Raw genomic sequence first — 23447 nt, 5'->3', positions numbered from 1 at the left:
CAGGCAGCTGCAATGATTTTAGGGGGACAAAATGGGTTTGCAGATTGTTTTAAACACTGCCGTTGGAAGATTCTTGTACTTGTTATGGAAGAAGCTTTTATTTCTATTGCAAACACTGCACGCGCCCGCGTCGCACATGTCACCGCACCGGCCGAGATGATGCGTGCACTCTCTTTCCATTTTGGCCCCACCTTCGGGAAGAGGGATCCTCTCGGAACTGTCAGTTGCTGGCCGCTCAATTCCGGCCTGACTCGGGGTTTCCCGAGGACACGCCGGGGCTCCCAGAGAGCAACGGATGCGGGGCTTACTTAGCTCGGTGGCGGTCGGCGCAAAGTGCTGGAGGCAGGCGGCACCCAAGGCAGCTGCAGCGCACCCCGGGCGATGTCGCCGCTCTTCTCCTGGGCCGCGCACACGTGGAAGCAGCTGAGGTCGCCGCTGCTCCCAGCACTCTGTTCCAGCTGCTTTTGGTGGCCCGCCTCTGGCAAAGCCACCGACCGACCCTAAGGAAGATTCTAGGGGGAAAAAAAGTCCGCGGAGACACAGTCTATCTGCGCCCGCCTTTCCACCCGTGGTTTGATTTTCGCTAAACTTAATCTGTTTTTTGTCTTTCTTTCTTTCTTTCTTTCTTTCTTTCTTTCTTTCTTTCTTTCTTTCTTTCTTTCTTTCTTTCTTTCTTTCTTTCTTTCTTTCTTTCTTTCTTTCTTTCTTTCTTTCTTTCTTTCTTTCTTTCTTTCTTTCTTTTTTTGGAGCCATCAGGTACTGGCCATGCAGGGCGCGGGCTCTGGGAAGTTGCAGGAGCGTGGGCGTGGGCCCTGCTGCGCACCCTCGGGATGGGCCAGGCGGGGAGCGGCAACCGCTGGGCATCGGAACAAGAAGGGGGTGAATTGGGGAGACCTTGAATCTTGGCTCCCAGTGCCTGGCCCCGGGCCTGCCGCGCCAGCCTAAGTGCCACCCTTTAAGAGGTTTCGCCTTTCGCTTTTGGGACCTAAACCGCCCGCACCCAGGTCACCTGTTCTGCAGAAAGCTGAAACCTGCAGCAGGAGGAGGGAGTTAGGAAGGGGTGCTCCCAGGAGGTGCGGCCCAAGCTGGCCGCCCCAAGGTTCAATCGGGGCGTGGCCTCGCAGGTTCCCGGCGGCTCGCAGGTAGCCCGGAGCGGAGGCGGCGGGGAGGGGCGGGAGCCTTGAACTTGACTCAGGGGGAAGAGAAACCCGGCTGCGGGCTTGGAGCCGTTTCTTGCAGGGCTAGCGTCAACTCGGCAGGGATTATTAACCAGGTCAGCGAAATGACTCTGAACCCCTTTTCTAGAATCACGTAGCGGCCACAGGCACTTCCTCCGGTTCCCCTCCCTCTTCCCAACCCCCCAGTGTTCTTTTTCGTTTCTTTGCACGGTTTGTTTCCTTGATAGAATGTAACATTCATAGTTGTACTCTTGTAACCACACCGGCTCTCGCAGGTGGAGCAGTCGAGAGCATCTAGCTTGAAATCAGCCTTTGAAAGTCCTTTGACTGTTGGGTCTGAGATCTTGTCGGAGCAGATAAAGGAAAAGTTATTTCGGGTCCTTTGTCGAAATTAATCATGCTACTGAGGCGACCAGGTCATGCAAGGAAATGGCATGCAGAGCTCAGAGGCAAGCCCCTTGTCAAAGCTGACAGAATCCTGGACTCGCCCAGCTCCCTCTCTCAACCTTTCAAGATCTGCAAGAGTCACACGCCACATTTCACCCCAAGACTTTGGCTTTGCACATCTGCCCAGGGCTTGTTTTTTAAGAGGCACAGAAGACAGTGGAGGCATGCACTCTGGAAAGTACCTTATACATAGAATCCCCTCCCTAATGTGTAAGATGGGATCCACGAGAGGGAGGGAGGTTTGTCCAAATCAAACGACTAGGTGCGGGGACAACTAGGGCTGTTAGAACTTCGCTCCTAGACCCCCCTGGTCCTGTGTGAGCCCAGTTCTCCCTCACCTGACTATTTACTGCCCCCTGTGGGCGACTGAGGGTGATGCTTGTTTTTAGATTAAGTTTTGACCAGAGGAAAATTTGCTTGGAAAATGTCCACAGTGCTGAAAGTGACACCTCCAGATCTGGACAAGCCTAACAGGCGAATCTAATGAGAGTTAAATCGGTGGCTCCACTCTCAGGTCCCGTTGGCTTTCTTGGTATCCCTGATACTTCACAAAGGGATGTTTCATCCTGAGAGCTTTCCAAGTTCCTTAACAAAAGGGAATTGCCACCCAAAGTGGCTGATTTACAGTTCTGGGCTCATAACTCTTTTTCCCTTCACAACACCATGTTTTATATTAAGGAGAAAAATCGTAATTATTACTGCTCAGAAGTTATTTGCCGCCTCCTGTTTACTGTTGGAAAGAAAACTGCTTTTGGTTGAAAGGATTTACACTAAGTGGAAAAATATATTGCAGATCATGAATAAAGTTTCCTGGGATTTTTTTTCTTTTTGGTTGTGTTATTTTAACATTAGATCACATCCTGTCACCATGAAGCCTGAGCCATCAGTTTGAGGCTCAGAATAATATTTTAGATGATGAAAATCCCAGTGTTTGGTAAACACTTTGGCTTAACTTTTAGGGGGCCAGAAATATACATTTAGTGAGTTCGTCTGGAAAAACAAATCCTATTATGAATGTAAGTTTGCCTTTTAAAAATAATTTTCATTATGATGTTGTCTTATATCATCTTGCTGGTCTGGATTCGATAGGTTTTTCAGTTTTACAACAGTGAGTTTGTTAAGTGGAGTTGTTAAGTGTATAATTCTTCATATTTTAAGTTTTGTAGAGTGATAACAAAAACTAAACTGCAGAATTACTCTGTTCAGTATATGATTGATGAGTTTGGAGTTCCTTCAGCTGCCATCAAAAGTCACACTGTTACTCAACCCGGTAAAAGAAAAGGCTGTTTTGAAAACAGTCTTTTTTTTTTTTTAACCTGTAGATTTCATCTGGGGGAACCCCTTGGTTTTTAATTAGATACATTGTAAGGTATTTTAGACTCCATTCACTCGGAGACAGAGAAAACAAGAGTAAGTAGGAGTCTGACTAGCCAGTGCCCTGGCCAAGTGCTTAGTTACTCTGGAGACAGCACTGTAAACACAAGCACAGCTTAGGTAGAGTAGACATGGCGTTTGAATGATTTGCTATTTATGTTAATCACAAAACAGTTTGAGGGATGTCTCCTTTACCAGGTCTTGAAACTCTTCCTGATTTTTTTTTCCCCCTAGTGTCATGGTCTTTAAGAGATGATCACAACTACGCTTTTGAATGTATTCTGTTTTGTTTTTTTTATTTTATCAGACTACCAGTATTCTTGAGACACACTTGATTGGTCTGTTGTGTTCAGAAACTATTTAAATGATCTGCTATTTGCTATATGCCCGAGTTGGAGTGTGTATTTATAGCAAGGACATGGGCTCTTGTTCTTCTCATTGTCCTTAACATTGACTTTTAAACTCAAGCATCAATTGGTTGGGAGTTTGCCAGATGTGTAACTTGTCACTGATCTAACAGTAACAGGTTCAAACATGCAGAGCAATAGAAAATGCCAGGGCTCTTGGTGTCTCTGTGGATACTAGTAACAGCAAAACCAGTTTACAAACACTACAGCACCAGAATGCAGAAAACCTCATTGCGCAACTGTGCAAGGTTTTGTTTCTGTAGACTTTTAACAAGCTTGCTGAAGAGTTTCTGTCTGAGTTTCATAATCCAATAGTTTAGATCCTCTGCTTTTGGCCCATGTGTGTCCATTCTTATTTCTGCAGCATCTACAGTAGCGATGAAGATGATGAAGACATTGAGATGTGTGACCATGACTACGATGGGCTGCTGCCCAAATCTGGAAAGCGTCACTTGGGGAAAACTAGGTGGACCAGGGAAGAGGTAACTAGTCATTTTATCCAAACATAGGGAAACTCTATAGAGTCTGTGATTGGTGAAAACTGGAATCTCGGCTAAGCTACATGTGCCCTTCTGAAGACTCTTGAAGAGGTTATCCTTGCATTCTGTACAGAATGCTCACATTCTTCTCTCCCAGTGTTTATTCTGCTTTCTATTCCCAACCTGTTTATTGTTCCTTAAATGCTTTCTCCTTTTTCCTTTCCACTTTGACTGTCTGGTTCTCATTCTGGAGCCTCACCATTCCCAACACATTGCCTCTTCTGTGAAACTGTTACTGGCCACCATCTTTAAGGCTGGATGCACCTCCCGTGGTCCCATCCCCTCTGGGCACATGCTTGGCTTTATTGGTGTTGTTACATATTTGTCTTTCCCAACACACTGCAAATCCCTTGAGGGTTAGAACTAAAGAATCTCTTCATCTTTGTGTTCCTCAAACCCAAAACTACCTGCTAAAATGTAGGATAGTAATAAATGTTCTCTGACTAAAGTGATGCTTTGCTATTTTCTAAGCTAAAGTAGTCGTAGAATTTATTGTGTTGTAATATGCTCAGTGAACATTCGTTACATTTGATATTCACATGACCTATGTATGTGAAAGATTATTCTGAAGAGATCCAGTAATAGGAGAAGATATGCCCACTTCTTTCTAGAGCAAAATCATTAATGTATGAAGAAAGGTTTCTTCCTTGTCTACTGAGCTGTGACATTGACTGCATGCTAAAATCAAAGCTCCTGAGAACAGGCGGAAGCACTCCCCGCCCGGGAGGCACTTAGGGAATGCATGTTCTGTCTGTCCTGCTCAGGCACGTGGATGCTCCCTCGGAGTGTGAAGTTCTGTTGTTAACCATGGATTCCCAGACTCTGTCTGCTTTGTCATTATGTGTGAATGCAGAAACCTATGAAGACTGTGTTTACAAAGGTGTGCATGAGCTAGCATGTAGATGAGCGTATGTGCTGATGGAGCCAGCCTGGGAGTGTCTAGCTAGTGTCTTCTGTGTTCTCACACACTCGGTCATCCGTCAACTCTGAACATATTGATGCCGATCCTTCATCACTTTGCTGCATTAAGTACACCCTCAAGTCAAATGTGTCAAATATCTTCTTCTTTGCATATGGAGAAGGTTGAACCAATGGGAAACTGTCTCATCCATGGTCTTATCTTTCTCAGGGTTGAATGGCGACTAAGTTTAACATTGGAATTCATTTTCTCCCATTTAGTAAGAGTGTTAACAGTTACCATCTATTAAACACTAACACATGCCAGACTTCACCGCTTTACTTAATGGTATTGTGTAATCTCCAGATAACAATGTTGATACTACCATTCCTATCTTATAGATGACAATAGAAATCTGTTTATATAGCTACTCAACAGCTGTGTCAAAGTCAAAGCTTTAGTGTGCCTGTGAGTAAATGTATGCCCAGACCAGTATATTACATTAATATTGGCTTTATTTGAGTGGGTTTGAAAGCTCCCCCCGCCCCCGATCATGAGGTTGGTTCCTTTTTTCATTAAACTTAGACAGAGCTGTTCAGTAAACAAGTGATGCCTAGGATTGTCTTTACGCCTTAGGATGAGAAGCTAAAGAAGCTAGTGGAACAGAACGGAACAGACGACTGGAAAGTCATCGCCAATTATCTGCCCGTAAGTTAGATACTCACTCTTTCTCCTTCCTTCCTTCCTTCCTTCCTTCCTTCCTTCCTTCCTTCCTTCCTTCCTTCCTTCCTTCCTTCCTCCCTCCCTCCCTCCCTCCCTCTTTCTTTCTTTCTTTCTTTCTTTCTTTTTTCCTTCCTTCCTTCCTTCTTTCCTTCCTTCCTTCCTCCCTCCCTCCCTCCCTCCCTCCCTCCCTCCCTCCCTCCCTCCCTCCCTCTCTCTCTCTCTCTCTCTCTCTCTCTCTTTCTTTCTTTCTTTCTTTCTTTCTTTCTTTCTTTCTTTCTTTCTTTCTTTTTTCCTTCCTTCCTTCCTTCCTTCCTTCCTTCCTTCCTTCCTTCCTTCCTTCCTCCCTCCCTCCCTCCCTCCCTCCCTTCCTTCCTTCCTTCCTTCCTTCCTTCTTTTCTTTCTTTCTCTCAAATGGAAAAATCTCATCTGGGTTTAAGAAATTATTGGATAGTTTACTAAAATACTATGCATTTGCTCATATAGAGCTAAGAGGAAGAGAGCCATCGTGATTTTTATATCTGACTATACAACATAGAATTGAGGTTTTTAGAGTTACTCTCCAGAGATTTTGATTTCTTTTTCAACAATTGCTTCTTGTTTTGTTTTAAAATGCCCTGATAGTGTAAGTTAACATTCTGATGGGTTGTTCCAGGATAAAATTTTAAACTTGGTATTCCCTCCAAGTTAGCTTCTAAATTCTCCCATTCTCATCAACAGCCACATTTTTGGTGTGTGGGTTTATACCCTCCCAGGTCCGTCTCAATGATGAGTCGATAGCACAGGATTTCTTTACAGTCCTTCTCTTCCACTTCTTTCCTATGGTCTGGTCACAGGGCAGCCGCCCTGCCCTCTCCATCATAGTGGCTTCCTTCTTGGCTTCACCACGTGTATTCTTTGAGCTTCCCACCAGCTCCAACACTGCGAGCTGAGGGAGCCTTCTAACTACTCTGCTTGCCTAGGGTGGCCGAGTCCCTAGGTTTGGTCTCCTGCAGCAATAAAAACAACAGATAAGCAAACAAACCCCCAGCAGTGGTGGCATCGGTTCTCACAGGGCGAGTGGGCTACCCTGACCTGGCATCCAGTTTCTCTCCTCTCTGGTCTCAACTTACAGTCCCACTGTCCTCTCCCTCCTCTACCCGCTCTGTTTCCTGCTTCCTCCCACAAGCAGGTTTGGCTGTGTTCATTTCTGCTTTTTCTCCTCTGGGCTTTTCTTCCTGCTGATTTCACCCCCACCCCTCCACCCCCAGCATGTTCTCTCTTGCTTCTCCAGTTAAAAGTTCTGAGCACCCTCCAAAGGCCGGATCATGAGCTCTCGAATGCCTTTGAAGGAAGCAGAGCCTCTTCTTTAAGAGTCCTTTTCTCCTGGCCCCAACAGCACTTGGCTTAGGTCTCATCTTACAGATAAAGTCAGCCTTTGGTGGTAATCAGTTACACGTCCATCTTTCTTCTTCTAAGATTATGTCTAAGAAAGTGAGAAGGTTTTATTGTTTTCCTTCAGTCTATTATAAGTGTCTGTGGTCCTGAACACACAGAGAGGTTGAATGGGAGGCACTTCAGTTCCTTAGGATGGATTTTCATTGAGGTGTGGAGCCACTAATGCATCTTCAGCCACAGAGGTACAAACCACAGACTGAGGTTAAGGATAAGGCACGTTGGCATCTATGTGTGTACTGTGATGTTCTTTCTATGCACATGGCAGACCATTACCTTCAGGCTCCAATCTTAGATGCAACTTGGATACATTCTCTAGTCTGTGAGCAGTGTGGGATGGATAGGTGGGCTCTCTGTACAGGCTTCTAAATGTTCTTAGATGTTTTCACTATGTATCATCCACATGTAATCCCGATTGAACAAAGCCTTCATGTGTTCTTCACGCCTTATCATCCCAACGCTGTGTACTTTGTCTAGAACCGGACGGATGTGCAGTGCCAACACCGGTGGCAGAAAGTGCTGAACCCAGAACTCATCAAAGGTCCCTGGACCAAAGAAGAAGACCAGAGAGTAAGTTCTTTCCCCATAACTGTGTGACTTGCAGTTAAGAATATTGCTAAAAGAGGTTTCTCACCCCAAGGAAGCAATTCAAATCTTCAAACAGGAAGTAAAGGGTTCGCTCCCGCGTGTCCAGTGGATGAAAGCAGATTATTTCAAGATCTGAAGATCTTGTAACATTGAGGCTTGATGACACTGACTCTCTCCGTAACATTAAAACACAGATTATTTTTCTGTTCATCTGAAGGTCATAGAGCTCGTCCAGAAATATGGTCCAAAGCGTTGGTCTGTTATTGCCAAGCACTTAAAAGGGAGAATTGGAAAGCAGTGTCGGGAGAGGTGGCACAACCATTTGAATCCAGAAGTTAAGAAAACCTCATGGACAGAAGAGGAGGACAGAATCATTTACCAGGCACACAAGAGGTTGGGGAACAGATGGGCAGAGATCGCAAAGCTGCTGCCCGGACGGTAAGACTTGCTCAACAAATATATTGATTGGGAAGAACCAGGGGATGGTCGTTAAACATTCTGTGTGTGTGAATGAATTACATTCGAGCAATTATAAGCATTTTGTCAGATAAACCAGAAATACCGACTTTTAGGAGTGGGTGAGAGCTTGGAGTTTGTTCCATTGGACAAGGCTAGTGACACCTCAGTGGTGAGCCCCGGCCAAACCTTTCAGGTTTCCTGGACTGTTGCTCTTCTGTTTGTGAAATAGCTGACTTCATGAGTTAACGTTAGGATCAAGTAAAATGAATGTCAGATATTCTGTAAGCTAAAGCACCCTACATGCCTAAGAAGGGAGCGTAGACACACAGATTGCTCTCGGGCTGAGGCCAGCCAGCCAGTTCAGCACACAGATTGCTCTCAGGCTGAGGCCATCCAGCCAGTTCAGCAATCACTGGTCACTCCTCCACTTTAGCAATTTCCATTTTCCTAACACCTGCATTCACCTCATTCACCATTTGATTACTGGATATTTTTTGTTGTTGTTGTTGTTGTTGCTGGGGTTTTTTTCTCCTTTGACTAAAAAAAGCCTGTATGTCTAGAATTGTCACGACAACTTGAGGTTTTTTTTACCTAATCTCAGTGTTATGTCTTATTTTTAACCAAATAAGGAGGGGAAATGACACCTTTGTGTAGGATAATTATGGAAACTCACCTTTGACCCACTGTCTACACATATATACATTGATTTTTAGCTATTTTGAGAAATACTTTCACTATAAATTTTAAAATAAACAATATTAAAAGTATTTTTATTCTTGAGCTTTTTGACCCCAAAGTGGGGAAAGGCTTGTTTCAGGATGGCTTATCTAGTATTTCCTAGTCTTGCATCAATGGGGTACCTCCCTCGTGCCTTGAGAACTTTAAGAAGCCATGGATATGGTCAAAGGGGGCCTTTCCTCCCATGTGGCCTCAAAGGACATACTGTTGACTTTTCTAAAGACTAAAGGGGCAACTGAACTTCCTCTTTTTTTAAAACACACATTTCCCCACCCCCATGGAAATAGTAAAAATGTTTTTACTTAATTTTTCTTTCTTTCTTTCTTTCTTTCTTTCTTTCTTTCTTTCTTTCTTTCTTTCTTTCTTTCTTTCTTTAGCTAAGAAATTTCCTAGAAATGGAAAGAGTTTAGTAAAAGCACCTTGCAGTTTGAAACTATACTAGGGAGTTGAATGTGGCAGCACTCGCCTGTAATCCCAGCATTCAAGAAGTAGAGGCAGAAAGATCTGGAATGCAAGGCCAGCTAGACTACTACTACCCAGTCTTAGGAAAACAGCCCCTGCTCCCCCCAAAGGAGAGAGAGTATCCTGGGGCTAGTGTCTCTTGTTTGGGGTATTGCTGATGGAGAATTTTGTTACCCATCACACACACTCCCCTTTGTCCGGCATGGCTTCCAAAGGGTAAGAGGGTCTTTTGACTCACACTTTGTGCGTAGAGTTATGAGAGGTAAAAAGTGGGCACTGAGGCTTTGTCACTGCTGTTCCCAAGCTTGGCCATGCCCCGTCTGTTGGTGTATCAACCCCCCCCCCCCGCTAAGCCACAATGGAAGGACTTTATAACAGTGGGGACTCTAAGTTCTATTAAAGTCCAGTGGCACGTGAATGCTGAGAACCTCTGCCTTTATCAAGAAATCAAAATGCTAAAATAAAATTTGCAGGAAACTTGATACATCCCAAATCAGGTGAGCAAGAGAAGAGTGGCTTTTCAGTTAGGCAACAAGGTAGAAAAGATGAAGACAATTTAAAAGAGGGAAAGAAAAGTTAGTGGAACCACAGCAATTAAAATGAGAAAATAAAAGTGGAACCACAGAAATTAAAGGGTTTTTGTTTGTTTGTTTGTTTGTTTTTTAAGAAACAGTTTTCTGTCGATTGACTGTAATCTGAGTTAAAAGTTTTGTAAAGTTTGTATGTGGTACATTTCTACGCAGGACTGATAATGCTATCAAGAACCACTGGAATTCCACCATGCGTCGCAAGGTGGAACAGGAAGGCTACCTGCAGGAGCCTTCCAAAGCCAGCCAGACGCCAGTGGCCACGAGCTTCCAGAAGAACAATCATTTGATGGGGTTTGGGCATGCCTCACCTCCATCTCAGCTCTCTCCAAGTGGCCAGTCCTCCGTCAACAGCGAATATCCCTATTACCACATCGCCGAAGCACAAAACGTAAGCCACTCCTGACAATGTAGAGGGAGAAGAGAGGTGGTTAGATCACCTGGGGTCATAAAAATACTTCACAGTTGTGTGCTTTGCATAGATGTTGTACAAGCATGGTCACAGATGGCCCTCAGCTAGACCCACTGTGTGAGGTAGGAGAAGATACACTTGACTTCCGTTTCTGGAAACAAGAATGAAAAGTAGTTGGTCCATCACATAGAAGGAGTGCTTAATAGAACTAAAGTCGTCTGATTCTAGTTTTCTGCTCCAAACCTGACTTAAAGATTGTTTTTTAAGTAAATGTACTTGTATATTGCTAAGTCTTAAGAGTGAACACAGATAGATGCATAGTCTGATAGTTTTCTTTTCCAAAACGAAAAATTGATGTAATATGACATTTAAAGTCATAAAGAGGAGATAGCTAAACTCTGAATCATGAAGGGAGATTATAAGTTCAATTCTGGCAATGATCTGAAGAAAATGAATTGATTTATATATCCAGGAAATGTTTACTTTCTTACTCAGAGTCAAGGGCTGTACTGTGATATTAATTTGGTGATGTGCCCCTTTATCCTCGCTTGGGTTGGTATCATTTCTTCCTCATTTCTAGACATCCATATCTAGCGAAAGAAATCGCTTACAGTACATGGGAACAAAGTCTAAAGAGGAGAATATCAAGAAATGCTTATCATTGAGCTGATGCTAAAAAATGACAAAACTCACCCAAGAATCACAAAGACCATATGCAAATGTTATGTAAAACATATGCATGAGTAGTTCTCACGTGGCTCTCTCTGTTTCTTAGATTTGACTACAGAATTTCCAGAAAGGTCTCCAGTGAATGAATTATCATAAAAGCTTCTGTGCTTTTTATTAAAAGGAACATTATTCTAAGAAAAGTACCCCTAGTGACAAATCTTTCACGCATCCATGAATACTTTCCCATTGTTCCTCTCTCCAACTGAGGAATGTTTTCTGTTGGGATAGGCCTGTTGGGCCTCTCTCCCTGTTTCTTGAACTAGTTAGCCATTTATAAGTATCTGGCTAACTTTCAAGTTAGAGAAGTTTTTGTTTTTGTTTTTGTTTTATTTTAATCATTCCATGAATTTTATCAACCAAGTACTTTCTCCCTTGGTCACAGAGCAAAATTTTAGAGAGCTGAATCCTCCTGACGCACTTGTTAAATAGGAATGACTTAGTCTTTGTTTTCTTTTCCTGGTCTAGATCTCCAGTCATGTTCCCTATCCTGTCGCATTGCATGTTAATATAGTCAATGTCCCTCAGCCGGCTGCGGCAGCCATCCAGGTGAGATCATCTAATGGGCAAACCTCCTAGCTGAGCAAGGCACTGCTTTTAAAGAACACTTTCTTTCTACACGCACACATATACCATGTAATAGAAAGAAAAGCTAACAGTGTTGCCAACCTACTTTGGGCTAGCCTTCATTTACCCTTTGTGGCTTCTGGAATTTTCTGATGCATCCACAAGCATGTCCTCTAGCCTCTGCCTTACCCCTTGTTGCCTTAAGTCCCGGATCACTTTGAGCAGATAGTGGTGAATTCTGTGGGGTGATTCCACATGGAAGTTCTCTGGGCTGTGTAAGGTACCTCTCCCTCAGACCTTGTCTCTCCCTGCTTCACTTGAAACTCTAGAGACACTATAACGACGAAGACCCTGAGAAGGAAAAGCGAATAAAGGAGCTGGAGTTGCTCCTGATGTCAACAGAGAACGAGCTGAAGGGACAGCAGGCATTACCAGTAAGACTGTTACCTTGGGATGGGTGACTTCGCTCAATGTTCTTCTCTCTCCTCCTCTGTCTCCTTTTCTAAAGATTGTCTCATCCAAGTTCTGTGTGTCTGCTAGCAATGCTCAAACAACAGAAACTGCTACTGATGACTGATAAAAGTCTGTTAGTCTCAGAATGTGCATTAACTGACTGGAAGTCACTGTTTTAGAATAGGACCACAGTACCCACTTGAGACTGTCAGGATCTCCATTGTAACAAAGCACAAAGTTTTGCCTGCTCGTTTGATTCTTTTACTGTTATCCTTTTAGCCTGGATTTACATTTCTTACAGCCTCAAATTCCATTTGAAGTATATTTATTATATACATGTTTTTTAAAAGGGATATATACTTAAGCCACTTCTTTAAATGTTTGCTATCTTTTGTTTGCATGTATGAAAGCTCTCTGATCAGTAGTGATAAGGTGTTTGTGTAAACACATACATGTTCCCGTAGATATGTGCATATATGCGTGCAGATTTATGTGCATACATGTGTCCAGGCCAGAGGTTGACACCAAGTGTCTCTTTTGATAGGTTTCCACATTAAAAATGTAGTTGTGTGACTACCACTCATAATGTACTATAAGATATAAGATGAAATAAACTCTTTCCTCTCAAAAAAATGTAGTTGTAATTGTGTATGCATGTGTACACGTGCTTGTGTGCGCTCTGAGAGGTAAGAGGACACCGTTCCAGAATCAGTTCTTTCCTTCGACCGTGGGCTCTGGGGATCAAACTCCTTTTTAACTGCCTAGTCATCTTGCTGGCCATCCAGCTTATATTTTGAAATAGGGTCTCATGAAAGCTGGAGTTTGCCCATTTGACTAGGCTTAATAGCCAGTGAGCTCAAGGTCTCTACCTCTCCAGTGCTGGGGTTACACAATTAAACTGCTGTGGGTGCCTGGAGACCAAATCCAGGTTCTTACAATTGCATGGCAGTCACCTTTCAGACTGAGACAACCCCTTCCCTTCTTTTTTTGTGCTGACAATTGAACCTAGAGTCTCAGACATGCTACATTGCGTGCGCGCGCGCGCGCGCACACACACACACACACACCGAAGATCCAGCTCTAGCTCTTGTATAGACCATTTCTGAATCCTTGAATGGGCAGCTCATGGAAAAAGCAAACTTTGGAGCTTTGGTAGTTTAGCCAAGAAGTGAGTATGTGAAAGGTGATACCCACTAGGGATTCTTCAGGTGAAATGTTCTTTGTTGTTGTTATTAAATAATAAAATAATGTGCTTGTGCTAGTTCAACCACTTTTAAACTTTAGTTACTATTTTGCAATTTTTCTCTTGCATGGTCAAGCTGTAAGGGGACTTCGGTTAACTTGATCTACTTTCCCAACCACATATACTCTGCAGCTCTAGCTTGCATCAGTGCAACCTATAGCCAAAAAAAAAAAAAAAAAAAAAAAAAAAAAGAATAGAAGCAACAGGATATGTACAGATAGAAGCAATTCTAACCCTTGAATCCTTTCAAGGGCTTAACATGCAAATAGGACCATTCTTAAGTCATAGCAGTGGGGAGCCGTTTTCAAATTAAACTCCAATGGAATTCTAAGATACCTAAGACTTGTATTTTGTAGCAGTCCCAAGGTTTAACATTTGACTAAAATCTTAGCAACTGAAGCAATCCTCTAGGTATAAATTGGAGAGCTATTGCAAAGCTGTCAAAAAGGAAACATCTTGACAACTGTCTGGCAGGCTTGAGTTTTGGATGAAGCAACCACTTTTTATCTTGCCTCCAACAGCATTTGATACCTTGTGCAACATCGTTGCTAAGTTTCTTCTTCCTTTCTTCTCTCCATCCTTATTTCTACACACCCCCTTCCCCAGACACAGAACCACACTTGCAGCTACCCCGGGTGGCACAGCACCTCCATTGTGGACCAGACCAGACCCCATGGGGATAGTGCACCTGTTTCCTGTTTGGGAGAACACCATGCCACCCCATCTCTGCCTGCAGATCCCGGCTCCCTACCTGAAGAAAGTGCCTCGCCAGCAAGGTGCATGATCGTCCACCAGGGCACCATTCTGGACAATGTTAAGAACCTCTTAGAATTTGCAGAAACACTCCAGTTTATAGATTCTGTAAGTAGAATTGCTAAGGCACGTTGATGTTTCTGGAAGAGGAATTGAGAATTGGTATATCATAAATCATTGCCGTTTTCTATAGCAAATACGGTTTGGTCCTACATTCATGTAAAGTGAAAGACCTTTAGCTTTTACGATTCCACTTCTCTCATTGGCTTGATTTTGTAGGCTACCCACCCAAAATTGTTTGCCTTCTAGATGTGAATTAATGAAGTTCTGACTTACCACAGAGGGCTCAGAATGAGAGCTGTGTCTGAACTATTTTAACAAATTTCTTATATTTTGCTTACTTCTTTGTGATTCTCTAGAAAATTTCTTTGTTGTTTTGGTTTTGCTTGCTTTTTGTTTTGTTTTGTCTGTTTTGGGACAGCACATTTATTTGGACTTACGTTTCCTCATAAGCTTTCAGTTCAAGGGTGGGGCATATAGATCTCTCTACAGAATACTGAAAATTGATTGACAATCATAGTAACACCAAAATAAACCATCTTGAGTGAAACAAATTTGAGTTCAGCAGTCACTCAGTTCATTTTCTTGGTCTCCTAATTGGTTAAAAAGCACTTATTCCCTTCACACAGGACAGGGCTAGCTATTGCCATAATGTATCATCTAGAAATCTTTTCTGTTTGCTTTAAATTGCGTGCAAAAGGGAGTGCCTGAGCTCCCCACAGCAGATGTGCAAGGCAACCCATGCACCGCTGTGATCCCTGAGCTAGAAAGCAGGCAGGAAGGCAGGCAGGCCCAGCGTTTTCTTGTACACAGCGTCCATTGCTCTCTCAGTGCTGTGTTTGGGTGATGGTGGCGCTGTCACTTGCATACCATCTCAGAGCTCTGTGCCTCCCACGTTGTTTCAGGATTCTTCGTGGTGTGATCTCAGCAGTTTTGAATTCTCTGAAGAAGCGGCAGCTTTTTCACCTAGCCAGCAGCCCACAGGCAAAGTCTTCCAGCTTCAGCAAAGAGAGGGCCATGGGACTAGATCTGCAGGAGAGCCTAGCCTGAGGGTGACCAGGCGAGTGCTGAGCGAGGCATCCCTCGGCCCAGCCTCACCCCAAGCGAGGCACAGCAAGGTTCCGCTGGTCGTCCTACGAAAAAGGCGGGGCCAGGCCAGCCCCCTAGCGGCTGGAGACCCTAGCTCCTCCCTCTTTGGTGACGTCATCACCTCACCTCTCAAGCGTTCCCCTGTCAAAAGCCTACCCTTCTCTCCCTCTCAGGTAGAGCACAATTTCTGCACAGCTGTTACTAATTTTCAGCATACACCCGAGCCTTAATAATTAGAAACTAATCTAATTTTGAACAAATGACTAATGACTGCGGTCCTGACAGATTTAATTCCGCGTTGAATCTCACTGGGGTAGAGGTGGCTGGCTTCCTGGCATTTGGGCTGGCACACTGGTGATTTTGTCGCATCTCTTTCTCTCGAAGTCTTGGTGTTTTGGAAGATGGACAGAACGTTGCATGGGATGTGTTTCCATTTCCCTTTTCACTACATTTCCCTTTTTCCGTCCCTCCCCTCTTCTCCCTTGTCATCCTTGCCTCTTCACGTTTTAACACGATGTCTGCCTCTTTGTTCATTGACTATACTAAGTGATTTACTGACCCTGGGGAGGAGGGAGCCAAATTATGATTACATAACATTTGGATTACAACTAGAAAATGAAACCACGATGCCCCTTTTCTAAGTGGGGATGTTTACTGAGATGATGAAAAAGAGATGCTTCCGCAAAATAATTTAACATTTTCAACACTGGGTCTTTTAAATTCTGCTATGGGATTTTGCTAGGGTACCGTTTGCCAAAGAATATCCTTATTTCATATAGTGTTCTTAAGGTATATAACACTGTAATGCTTAGCAGAGTCACGTGTTTCCAAATTATAATTGAGAGACAATTTGACTCCTTAAATTTTTTTTCCCAATTATATCTATTGAAGGTTTGGTATTTTGTTTTACTTTACTTCATTTTAGTAGTAGTAGTAGTAGTATTGTGGTTCTTAGAATCTAACCTGGAGCCTCATGTGTGCTAGGGAAGTGCCCTACCACTGAGCTATACATACTTCTGGACTTGTTTTTTAAAAGAACTTTTAAGTATAGACAAATGATCTCCCCATTCCCCAAAACAGTTGGTCTCCACCCCCACCACCCCCATATTTTCCTAAACCATGTTTTGTGAAATCATTTCTGCAAGATAGATGTCTCAGGGAAAATAATCTAGGTAGACATAAACGTTTGGGAAATGCTAACTCGGGCTTTAAACGGCTTCTTTACTAGAGGGTCCTTCAGACTTGGCGTTTGTTTGGGTTTTTTATTTTTTAATTTTTCAGAATGCAGACAGTCTTTTATTCTGCTCAGCTTGCCTTATGTTCCTGAGTTCAAGAGGCGTCCTGGCTTCTGAGTGACTGACTGCAGGCAGCAGCCACTGCTCCTGGCTTCCCTGAGAGCGTTGAGTGTGCTCATCAGTCTATTCAAGAGATAAGATCCATTGCTTTTCCCAAACCTGTGCTACCCTGGGAGCATCAGGATGCTGAGAGACAAACCTTCTTACTGGATAATTTCCCACATAACGCAAACCTTACACAACAACAGTCTGAGTTATTAGATCATTAAACCAAGAAAACCAAATATGAAAGAAAAATAAGATAATCTTTTTAATGTTGATCAAGAGCACATATCATTCTCTTAAATGACAAATGTCATTTACAGAGAAGATTTTCTTTGAATTTTGCAAGGTTTTAAGCTTTGACCCTTTAGATTTTCTTTCTTATAAATCTCTGAACCTTGCCTAATCAGGTGGAATAAATCAATATCCTTACCAACACTGAAAGATTGTTAACGTTGTCATAGTTGGGGCTGTGAGTCAGTAGAGGACACTTGCCTGCCATCTGGGTTTGGCTTCAAACTGCATGATCACAGACTCGTTATTTAATCCTTTTTTTCTTTCCTTCCTTCCTTCCTTCCTTCCTTCCTTCCTTCCTTCCTTCCTTCCTTCTCTCTCTCTCTCTCTTTCCCCCTTCCTTCCTCCCTCCCTCCCTCTCTCCCCCTCCCTCCCTCCTTCCCTCCCTTCCTTTCTTCTCTCCCTTCCTTTCTTTCTTCCATGTTTAGTTCTTGAACACTTCCAGCAACCATGAAAGCTCGGGCTTAGATGTACCTACCTTACCCTCCACTCCTCTCATTGGTCACAAACTGACACCATGTCGAGACCAGACTGTGAAAACCCAGAAGGAAAATTCCATGTAAGTCTTAGTTCAATAAGAAAAATGTTTATTTTATTTATTTATATTAATTAAAAGGTCTGACCCCCCCTTGTATGTATGTAATGCATTCACTGTATCTCATAATGGATACATCCCAAGTATGTTACAACCAACCAGGAAAGAAAGTAGGAAATAATTACCTTCTGTAGTACATTCTGATATCTTATATGCACACAGAGGTAGTTTCTGTACCATTCTCCCCCCCTCCCCCCGCCAGGTTTTTCTTTCCACTGTTTTTCAATATCCTTACTAAAAACAAACAAAAGAGACTGCATTCAGAATAAAATTGAGAATGGTTCATAGTTTATATTTTTTAATCTTATTTTTTCTTTTTATAACAAATACATTAGGATCCTTTTGCATACTCACAGGAATGAAAATGTATGTATGTATGTATGTATGTATTTCAAAAGCCAGGGGTGATTAAATAATTGAAAAGAAGTGCATCCTTATTACTTCCAAATAAAAACAAAGTTTTAGACATTAGCGTGTTTTCTAGTTTTGGCCCCTTTTGAGGGAGCAGATGAGACTGGTTTACAAATGATCCCAGATATCACGGTGCTTGTCAGCATTATACAGATCCAAGGCCATTACCTATGCCTTCAGGCTCATTCTCAAAAGGTGGGAACTACTTCAGAGCTCTTAGTCTCAGGGCACGATAGTTTGAAGTATTTGTAGATCTACAATCTGGTTTAATACAGATCTACATCCCTCAATGAATGCTAATGAAGGCTAATCAGCATTGCCCTTCCTTGTCCGTTACAGCCTCCTAGTGTCCATGCTGATGGCGTCATACGGGATACATGTCCTTTTATTCTTTGCTTGTTCTCTTTAGCTTTAGAACTCCAGCTATCAAAAGGTCAATCCTCGAAAGCTCTCCTCGAACTCCCACACCATTCAAACATGCCCTTGCAGCTCAAGAAATTAAATACGGTCCCCTGAAGATGCTAGTAAGTTCAAGAAAGGTCCTTAGATTTAGTGGGCTTATGAGTGTAGACAAGTTTCCTCTGATCTGGAAATATCCACTCTTCCCTTAGCCTCAGACCCCCTCTCATGTAGTGGAAGACCTACAAGATGTGATTAAGCAGGAATCCGATGAATCTGGAATTGTTGCTGAGTTTCAAGAGAGTGGACCACCGTTACTGAAAAAAATCAAGCAGGAGGTAGGTCACCCTCGCTGCTTTGTGTACTTTGAACTGTTTGACATCACTGCTAAGGAACAGTAACACTTTTCATGCAAGACTTTTGTGCAAGCAAGTTGAATGGCACTGTCATAATGAGGACTTCAACCTTCCGTTTGGAAAGTCACTTCCATCAACTTCTTTAGGCAGAAAAGATGCTAGAGAGAGGTAAAGGGAAGAGGGGGCAGCGGGCTTATACTCTTCTTTCAAAATTTATTGACCACATAGTATTAATCGCATATATGCAAAGAGAAAGACTCCCAACCCAAATCATGACTACATTAATTAGAGCAAGCTTCTTTGTGTGCACAGGCTACTTCTCTGTAAGGCAAGAGATTCGCATTGGACATGGGGAAAATAAGGGGTCTTGTAGTTCAGGAGTAGAGGGTTTCCAAATGGGGGTTTTGGTAGGCAAAAAGCCAGGGTTTACAGGAGCCAAACATAAGCATCACAAATTGTTCGGAACAACCTCGTAAAACAAAAGCATAGTTAACAGGTGGTCATGACAAGGTGATCATAACAACCTTTGAAACACAGGCATCATTGCCATGTCCTGGAACAGGCAGTACAGAGCCATTTGTAATTGAGGTTTCAGATGGGGCATAGCCCAGTGCTTGAGAAACAGAGATTTAATCATAAACAGGAATGGATCTCATTTGTCTTTACTTTAAGATGGCTTCCAAGCCTAAGATGGAGGCAGGTGAATGGGCAAGAGGATGGATAGACAAGCAGTCAACAGATAAACAGATTCCAGATTCATTCCTGTTGTCTTTCTAAGGACTAAGAAATAGTTTATTCTAAGAGTGACCGTGCCCAGAGAATGTAGATTCAAGTTACCCTGAGTGGTATGCCCCGTTAGAAAACAGGAGTTTGCAAGCATAAGAGAATGAAATCAGTGTTAACTCACTAGGGAGAGGCACTTGCAAGGAGGGTGAACTTCCTTTCATGACGACTTTGTGTTTGCAAGACTAGGAAGCAATTTACACCTGAGAGTAAAGGTCTCCAGAAAGTCTTTCTTCCATACACAGCACTTCCTGTTTGCTTTTAGGTGGAGTCGCCAACTGAGAAATCGGGAAACTTCTTCTGCTCAAACCACTGGGCAGAGAACAGCCTGAGCACCCAGCTGTTCGCGCAGGCGTCTCCTGTGGCAGATGCCCCAGTAAGTATCAGGCTGAACGCTGACTCTTCTGTGATCACGTGTCCACAGAGTCCCGTGTGTGGCATGTGGGACCCTGGGCCTTCAGCACTCACTCTGAGAGCACCTGCTTTCTAAGTGTTCACACCCACACGATTCTTTTTGCATTTGCATTATTTGTCTTCTAAATGCTGTGTTTCCTCCTAGTGAAGCAGTGTGTTGTGTGGTTCCATGTGGTATCTAGCATAGAGTCAATCATGGTGTGTACCAAATATTTGGCATGCTAGGAGCCTAGTCAAGGGGTCCTTACGCAGCCACAGGAGAATGGCCCACAGGCCAGATTCTCACGTTTCACAATTATTTTTTTTTTTTAAGATTTATTTATTTATTACATGTAAGTACACTGTAGCTGTCTTCAGACACACCAGAACAGGGAGTCAGATCTTGTTCAGGATGGTTGTGAGCCACCATGTGGTTGCTGGGATTTGAACTAAGGACCTTTGGAAGAGCAATCGGGTGCTCTTACCTGCTGAGCCATCTCACCAGCCCCACGTTTCACAATTATAATGGCATGGTATTTGCATATAACCCATTGGGTCCTCCTGTATACTTTACATTAGTTTTAGATTAACTCAACTCTCACATTGTATAAATGTTGTGTTAATAGCACTTCTCTGTCTTAGTGTTTTGACCTGTGAATCCACGGATGCAAAGTGGAAGCTCTGTCACCTTGCTCTGGTTGTCACAGTCTAACAGTCTGTGGATAGCGTCTCCTACATCTTATGGAAAACCAGAGCTAGTGAAAATTGTGAATACTTACTCAGTGTGTTAACTGTTAATTACCATTTCAGGGACTTTAGATGAATTAATTCCTGTAGTCCTCAAAATAACATTGTAACATTTTCACTTTCATTAAAGCAACTGCAAGTTGGGTAACTTAGTGATTTGGTTGCTCAATATTATATACTTAACTGAGTGCTGCTGCATTAGAACCTTGAAAGTCAGTTCATAAATACCATGCTTTCACCATTTGTAGTTGATGTTGCTGTAAATTTGTAGATGTCAAACACTTCTGTGCCGATATATACGACATAAGATGACTCATTAGCACATCTCTTAGTTTTAGAAGAATGGATTGGTAAATTCATTTAGCAGATAGCTAGTACATGCCACATGCTTAGAATTAAGTGGTGCCCTACCGTGTAGGGTTAGCTCCTTTCAGCTCCCAGAGAAGGGAATTTCTGGTGGATACTTGCTAATGTGTGGCATTTCACAGTCATCTCTCTAGAGTTAGGTCTGTATTCGCTCTCTTGTATCATCCTGCCTCACTTAAATGATTCCTTTCCCTTTAGAATATTCTTACGAGCTCTGTGTTAATGACACCTGTATCAGAAGATGAGGACAATGTTCTCAAAGCCTTTACCGCACCTAAGAACAGGCCCCTGGTGGCTCCCTTGCAGGTAATGACTGGTCTAACATTTGGTGTCTTAATATTTTTTTTAACTGAAAGTCCATTACTTTGCGTTGTTTTTAATGTTTTATACATAAAGGGATGATACTTTAAGACAATGTCTTGATGTCTAGAAGTGAGCCTATGGTGTTTTGTTACTAATCATGTGAGACACTGGAAATTCTTGTTCAATCGGGGCCCCCAAACATGATGAAGTGAAACATTTTTTTTTAACTGTAACTGAGACTGAGATCATGTGTTGCCCTAGGCTGTGACAGTATCTCCTTCTGCTTTTAAACAATCTTTAAAATATGTATCTGTGTAGTTTTTTTTCAGAATGTTATTATGTATGCTTTATCATTAAGCAATCAAGGCCTCAGAGACTAAATTTCTAATAAAATGGGAAATTAGCTAGAAAATAATGCAATGCCTTTGACTCTCAGAACAAAAGGACAGCCCTCAGTGTTGGTGGACCATCTGCCATCAAGTTTTAATATCAAAAGAGATTTCCCTTGCAACTCTGAGGTAGATGTGTATTGATGAAACACAACAAATTCCAAATTAATCCTGAGCCAAGTGTAAATAAGAATGCAAATTTGTTCCCTCAAATTAGTTGAAGCAGTTCCCAACATTAAATAGCCTAGCACCCGGCCAGCTGCAATTCTCTCTCCTCTGTTCCCCATTGTTACTCAGGGGGAAACTCTACCAAGAAGAGAGATAGCCTGGCTAGAAGTAAGAAGTACTATTTGATGCTGTAAGTTTAAAGACACTGTAAAAGATAGTAGTAGCCTTTGAGAGCTGGCCTCTCTGTTTATAGGACCGTCCCGCCACTGATATTCTGTCTACCCCAAGTTGTGAGAATCTTAAAAGTCTAACCTTGTATTATTTGTTATCATCTAAAATGTCTTTGTTAATTCTTCAAGGATTTCATGCATTGTGTTTTGATGATATTCATCCCCAAGTCCTTTCCTTAACTCCTCGGACATCCCTGGTCTCCTACTTCTTGTCTTCTTCGTCGCTGTTTTGTTCAATAACCTACTGACCTAATTTGTGCTACCCATAATACTAGAAGCAACTTACTTTAGTAAGCTCAGCCTGCCAGGAGTCTCACACTCTTAAAGAAAACTGACTCACCCTCCCCCAGAAGCCACCAACTGTCCATAGCTCTGCAGTTGAGGGTAAGAGTTTATGAACCCCTCCCACACCATCGTTGATTGGTCTTGTGCAGTCTCTGTGAGTTTGTGAATGCCGTGGTCCTGTCATGCCCAGAAGACACTGTTTTTCTTCATACTTGCGCAGTCTCTGACCCTTAGAACCTTCTATCCCTCTTCTAAGTGTTGGAGAGAGCTGTGATATGGATATTACATGGTGGCTGAGGACTTCTCAGTCACGTGTTCTCTATGTTCGATAACCTATTGACTACAGCGGTGAGTTTCTGCTTTAGCCAACATCCAGCAAACCAAGAAGAGTATCTGATGAGGTCTAAGAGCTTCACTAATATACAGGTGAAGAGATAGGAATTTAGAGGACAGATTAGTATTGTTCCCATTTAGCAAAGTAACAGCAGTAGATTGACATATGGGGCCTATGAACTGCCTAGCCATGGGCTCTTGGCCAAATTTGCAGGCATATGCTAACTCCTATGAAGCAAGTCTTAAATTTAAGAAGAAAACGGTTGGTTGCCTCTGTGACGTTTGTGCCACTGTTGCTGCCATGGGCATATCTTGTCACGGGGGTCATTATTGAAGTTCAGAGTGTTCACAACTGGGTAAAACTGATTGGAGCTCTCTGCCCTGTCAGCAGCCTGCATGATGTCTTCTGGTATTGTGAAAACTAGCAAGGATGGAGGAATCTTCCTGGTCAGTACTAATCCAGAGAGGCACACATACCATGTAGATTTTATTGCTGCATCTTTGTATTTGTGTGTTTAATTTGGATGGTTGGTATAATCGAGGAATCTGGAAAGGGTTCATTGGTGGGGAAAGGGAAGAAAGATCTTAAGGAGGGGAATGGTTAAACAAAGAGGAAAAAATGGGGAATAATGGAAGGGAGGCTTAAGTGTGGGGGATGAAAGGATAGACTAGAGGATGGGTTAGGAGACAGACAACTAACACTGAGAATATTTGGAAAAGCCACTTGGAATCCCACTATTTTATAAACTGTATAATAATGTATCACTTAATTTATCCTACAAAGGGGAGTATGCTTATTTTAGAAGCTATAGAATAAAAAGCCCAGTGCTAGGTGTAGGGTACCTCTCCACTAGTTGTTGGTCAGAGGTGTCCTAGGAACCCTGAAACAATACAGGCTACTGCCATTGCTCATGGTATTAAGAC

General features: G+C 42.8%; 1 protein-coding gene across 3 annotated transcripts in view; it reads left to right on the top strand.

The window, feature by feature from the left end:
* Myb (MYB proto-oncogene, transcription factor) overlaps positions 1-23447 on the top strand; it is a 36387-nt gene that overhangs the window by 679 nt on the left and 12261 nt on the right. The window contains exons 2-15 of one of the 3 annotated variants that reach the window (XM_021173836.2): positions 3771-3888; positions 5480-5551; positions 7475-7567; positions 7803-8023; positions 9988-10222; positions 11438-11518; positions 11866-11970; positions 13839-14093; positions 14951-15307; positions 17194-17324; positions 18181-18295; positions 18383-18508; positions 19575-19685; positions 21014-21121. In XM_021173836.2, coding sequence (XP_021029495.1) covers positions 3771-3888; positions 5480-5551; positions 7475-7567; positions 7803-8023; positions 9988-10222; positions 11438-11518; positions 11866-11970; positions 13839-14093; positions 14951-15307; positions 17194-17324; positions 18181-18295; positions 18383-18508; positions 19575-19685; positions 21014-21121 — 2128 coding nt within the window. Of the gene's footprint in view, positions 1-3726; positions 3889-5479; positions 5552-7474; positions 7568-7802; positions 8024-9987; positions 10223-11437; positions 11519-11865; positions 11971-13838; positions 14094-14950; positions 15308-17193; positions 17325-18180; positions 18296-18382; positions 18509-19574; positions 19686-21013; positions 21122-23447 lie in introns of those variants that run through there. The other 2 variants (XM_021173839.2, XM_085843335.1) reach the window with 2 other exon arrangements.

Source organism: Mus caroli, unplaced genomic scaffold (genome assembly GCF_978045245.1).
Source record: "Mus caroli unplaced genomic scaffold, Mus_caroli_1 scaffold_9, whole genome shotgun sequence".
Lineage (NCBI taxonomy): Eukaryota > Metazoa > Chordata > Mammalia > Rodentia > Muridae > Mus > Mus caroli.
This window is presented reverse-complemented; position numbering and strand designations above follow the sequence as displayed.